The 4,478-nt window shown below is 47.9% G+C and overlaps 1 protein-coding gene across 8 annotated transcripts in view; it reads left to right on the top strand.

Moving 5' to 3' along the window:
* Window positions 1–3,629, top strand: part of smg7 (SMG7 nonsense mediated mRNA decay factor) — an 18,687-nt gene extending 15,058 nt beyond the window's left edge. For 5 of the 8 annotated variants that reach the window (XM_020623923.1, XM_020623930.1, XM_020623924.1 and 2 more), the window contains 5 exons: window positions 78–164; window positions 669–819; window positions 900–1,133; window positions 1,291–1,451; window positions 1,718–3,629. In XM_020623923.1, the coding sequence (XP_020479579.1) occupies window positions 78–164; window positions 669–819; window positions 900–1,133; window positions 1,291–1,451; window positions 1,718–1,831 (747 nt within the window). In that variant the 3' untranslated portion in view covers window positions 1,832–3,629. The remainder of the gene's footprint in view (window positions 1–77; window positions 165–668; window positions 820–899; window positions 1,134–1,290; window positions 1,452–1,717) is intronic. The other 3 variants (XM_020623925.1, XM_020623926.1, XM_020623928.1) reach the window with 3 other exon arrangements.
* Window positions 3,630–4,478: the final 849 nt, after the last annotated feature.

The raw sequence follows: 4,478 nt of genomic DNA, 5'->3' as shown, positions 1-4,478 counted from the left end.
CAAGTCCTTGTTGGACGTGTGATATCACACCCCAGCTCTCTGTCCATCCTCACCCTGTCTGTCCTTCATCTCTGTAGCTGCCCAACCAGACCAGAATGGAGAGCGGCCCCGAGGTTGTCAGCCCGTCGTCTTCTCTCCTGCCCATATCTGGCTTCCCCATGCAGGTCAGCCCACGCCTCCGAGAAGCTCCCAGAATGTTACTTTGACAAACAGTCACATCTGCATGAGATTTTTGCCTCTCACACGGCACCAAACACTGAAGCTTGTTTTCTCAAAAGTCACAAATCCATTCTGGTTCTGGCTCCTCACAGAGCGACAGTGCAGGATATTTGTTTGCAGCTGGTCTCAAAAAGGATACAGAGGTTGATTTGGAATCATGAGTTTGTTTTATGTACCACCAGCCTCACCTACTCACCAGTCACTTGCAGACTGCTGTCATGTTACTGATCCAGCAGGTGGCAGAATATTTGTTTTCTACTTTTTAAAACATGAACTAGACGCTTCACATCTTCATGTCAGATTCTTCTTTTAATGATCCCAAAAACATCAGAGTAGCAAAGATGACTTGGTATAGATAATATGAACTCATTAGTTTGAAGCTGTGTTTGTGGCTCTTACAGTCCACAGTTTGAACTCGAGTAAAGCTCTGAGTATTTGTTTGTGTCCAGGAGTACAACCAGAACAGCATCTTCAGTCAGGCCTACGGCAGGAACCTGGCGCCCAGCTCCAAGCCCGACACTCCCATTCTGCACCAGGAGCCCTCCCTCTACTCCCTTTTCGAAGGGACTCCTTGGTCCCCCTCCCTCCCTGCCAGCTCGGGTACGTCACACCTGTACAGACAAATACTAATTATCATCACTTTTACATGTCTCTGATGTAAGCTGTGTTCTGATTGGCAGACCACTCCACCCCAGCCAGCCAGTCCCCTCACTCCTCCAACCCCAGCAGCCTGCCGTCCTCCCCCCCTACACACAGCCATGGAGCCATGCCCTTCTCCAACTTCGGGCCCATTGGTACTCCGGACAGCCGGGACCGCAGGGTGGTGGACCGGTGGAAGGCTGACAAGCCTGGTGAGGGGATGCGGGTCACATGGACATCTCAGATACATCTTAACAGACTGAGTAGAAACAAAAGTGAAGGAGCAACATTACTTTTGTTTTCTGAAATTACACACATAGTTAACACTCGCAGTCACAGCTGAGGAAAAGCCTCTTTTACTTTTCCAAACCTGTCCAACGTGATGTTCCGGTGAGCTTTGTTTCCACATGTTGAGGTGTATTGTTTTTGTAGGAGTGGTGAGCGGGTTCGGTCTGGACTACCTGCCAGCAGCTGCCTCCTCTGCAGCGTCTGACACCAGCTGGCACCAGAGCGGACCGACCGGCTGCTCCTGGACCAATCAGGAGTCTCCAATGGAGGAGTCGTCGTCCACCGTGCTGCTCGACAGCTTCAAGGTCCACAGAGCTCCAAGTTCTACCCGTGATGTTAAATGTCATGTAACAGAGGGACAGCAGTGCTGCGCTGTCGAAGGCTGCCTCTCTGCTCCTTTGCTGTTAGTTTTGGGTTGACTGAAAGGTTGTAACTTGGTGCTGAGGTCATTTATACACTTAAATATAAAACTGGCAGAAATAGTCAAACTGTGGAAAGTAATGTTTTTTTGATGAAGTTCCTGTTGAAGTGTGTGTTGAGCTAAGCACTAACGCGCTGCTCTCCCCTGCAGTCCATCTGGTCGAGCTCCATGATGCAGCCCGGCCCGTCTGCACTGGAGCAGCTCCTCCTGCAGCAGAAGCAGAAGCAGCAGCGAGGTCATGGCACCATGAACCCGCCTCACTGAACGGCAACCTGAGGCGGCGCTTTGTGTCCGGACGTCAGAACAACCACCACCAGGAGAAATGGGAGGAAAAAAACAGAAGTTTGACGAAAACCAGCTCCAACTAAAATGGAAAATTACACCGGCGAGAAACGGTGGAGGCTGGGGAGGCGACGCGACCCCCCTCCGACGAGGCTGAAGCACCACCCCCACCCCCTCGGCTGTCGAGGAGCGGTGCAGATCCTCATGGATCAGAGGGCGCGGGATCTCTTCAAGCTGTGGTGACACACGCCACACCACTGCTGGGTTTCTTTAACCAGCGGACATCTGAACACTGAGGAACAGTCCCCCCCCCCCACCACCACTGCCCCCCATGCTTGGACTGATGCCACATCTCCACCTCTCATCTGGAAGATAAAAAAATAGGTAAAGCACCCTCCACCCTGGACGTCTGCTCGGTGCTGTCGGAGCGCCTGTTTTTAGCGTCTCCACCACCGCAGACTGAAGTGGGGCTGTTGGGAGAGCGAGGACGGTGTGGTGGTCAGGTTCGGGGTAAGTCAGGTGAAGCACCGGGGGTCTAAATAACAGACTGGACTTTCTGATCTCTCCATTTATTTTCATTACTGAGGAGGAGGAGGAGGAAGAGGAAGGCTGTCTGTAGCTGATTGGTTGAATGAAGGAAGGACGACGTTTGGCTTGCAGCTATATAAATATATAAATATATATTGCCATAGTTGGACTTTAAACTCACCGTGTCTCTTAGCCGTGCTGTGAGGATCAGGACTGGATGTGCTTTGTGAAGGCAGGTGTGCAACATCACCTGGACTGACGCTCGCTGTCGTCCGACCTTTTGAAGGCGGAGCCTGGCGACCTGATGCTAAGATGACCATGTGATGCCAGTAAACATCACAGGAAGGGATGGAGTGGGTGGGAGGGGGCTAAGAGCCGAACATCCTGTCAAACGTAGGGGTAGTATGATTGTTAGCTTCAAGAGATATTAACAAAACCTGTATTTTGTGGTTTGTTTGTAGCCGTTTTAGCTTCTCGCCATCTGAGGCGAACGCCTATGTGTATTAGCTTCCTGCTTGAATATTTTGGGGTTCTCTTCCTCTTCTTTCTTTAATTCATGAAGAAAAACAAAAGATGGAACCCTGCTTGCTGACTTAACCTGCATTTACTGTTTGTTTCTGTTCATGTTATGCCTTCTTGGCTTTAAGCGGCTGCCCCTGCTCGCCGTCCTCTTAATTCTGCCTGCTATAAAGGTGAGCTTGAGGCACAGACACACAGGTACATGGGTTCCACTGACTGGTCTTCAGTAGCCACTACTGCACTGCAGCTCCACCCTGTACACCGTGTCCGCAGGCCCTGCTGCTTTTATTTAGCCCTTTTCAACGAACGGTCCCGGGACCTACAGAGCCACTGGAGCCAAGTGAAGCAAAGATGAGGCACAACATCAACACAGTCCATGTGATGTGATTTTTTTGATTAGCCATTAATGTTCCTGCTATTCATTAAACAGCAGTTACCTCTGTAAAGTATCAGAAAAGTGACGTCTTCACAATGTTTTTGTTTGACCAGTGGTTCACAACCCGGAGATGCTGAGTGTACTGTCACGGCAGAGCCGTGAAAACCCGCAGCCTGTGAATCTGTTAACGGCATCAGTGATCTGATTTTATATCACTTGACAAGTAGATAATCAACTTGCAGCTCTGATCGTTTTGTCTGTAGAATGTCAAAAAATAATTTTAAAAATTCCTTAAGCAGGAGCCATTGAATGTTTGGAAAACTGAAGCAATTCATGGATGATCAAAATAAAAAGATTGTTTGGATCAATCAACCAGTTGTTCTAGTTCTTTGTAGCTTTGGTGTAGTTTACTGTGGTGGTGAAACTTCCTCAGGCCTCAGACGACTTCATCAGACTCCTGTTCAGTCAGTCGTCACACAAGACAAAGGAAAGCAGACACGGCTCTGACATGAGATGTGGCTGCTGCAGAGACATTGGTGTTCTTGCTTGAAAATTGTCAGAGTAGGAGCAGATGATTTCTGTTCATGGGTCGTGTGAAGAGACAGGCAGAGGTGGAGAGCGTAACAAAGTGCTGGTAGTTTTCACTTTTTCCATCCTGACGAATCCTCGGACAGTTTGCACTTCCAGGAACCAAATGTGAAGTTCCTGGTTGGGACGGATCCTGGAAAAGCTCCTGTTGGGGAAACGGCCGTGAGAGTTCAGGGGGTTATTTCTGTGGCTTAACCCTTGTAGAGTGTTTATACACCATCCGTCCTGGTTATCAAAAAATAGCCAGAATATCCTAATTTTTTGGAACTGAGATGTTTATTAAACGTTTTAACAAAATCCAAAATATAATTCATGGTTCAAAATTCAAGATTCACGATTTTTATTTGCCATATCCTCATAGACAGTCCAGGCATATAGGAATAGAGGCGCCATATTATTTAGATTATTTCTATTTTGTTATGACGTTTGATACTTGGGGTTTTTTTGGTTTTTTTTTTTTTTTTTTTTTGCTCGGGAACCTCATGTATCAAATATGATACAAATGGGTTTTATAGGGTTAAGAGCAATCAGAAAGCAGTGACAGCTGACCAGTCAGGCTTTAGTGGCCGATCAAAGTCTAAAACAAAAATCAACATCTTGTCGTTGGTTCAACTTTCT

The sequence above is a fragment of the Monopterus albus genome, unplaced genomic scaffold (assembly GCF_001952655.1).
Source record: "Monopterus albus unplaced genomic scaffold, M_albus_1.0 scaffold316.1, whole genome shotgun sequence".
In the NCBI taxonomy this organism is placed as follows: domain Eukaryota; kingdom Metazoa; phylum Chordata; class Actinopteri; order Synbranchiformes; family Synbranchidae; genus Monopterus; species Monopterus albus.
The sequence above is the reverse complement of the archived record's forward strand: the minus strand, read 5'-3'. Positions and strand labels throughout refer to the sequence as shown.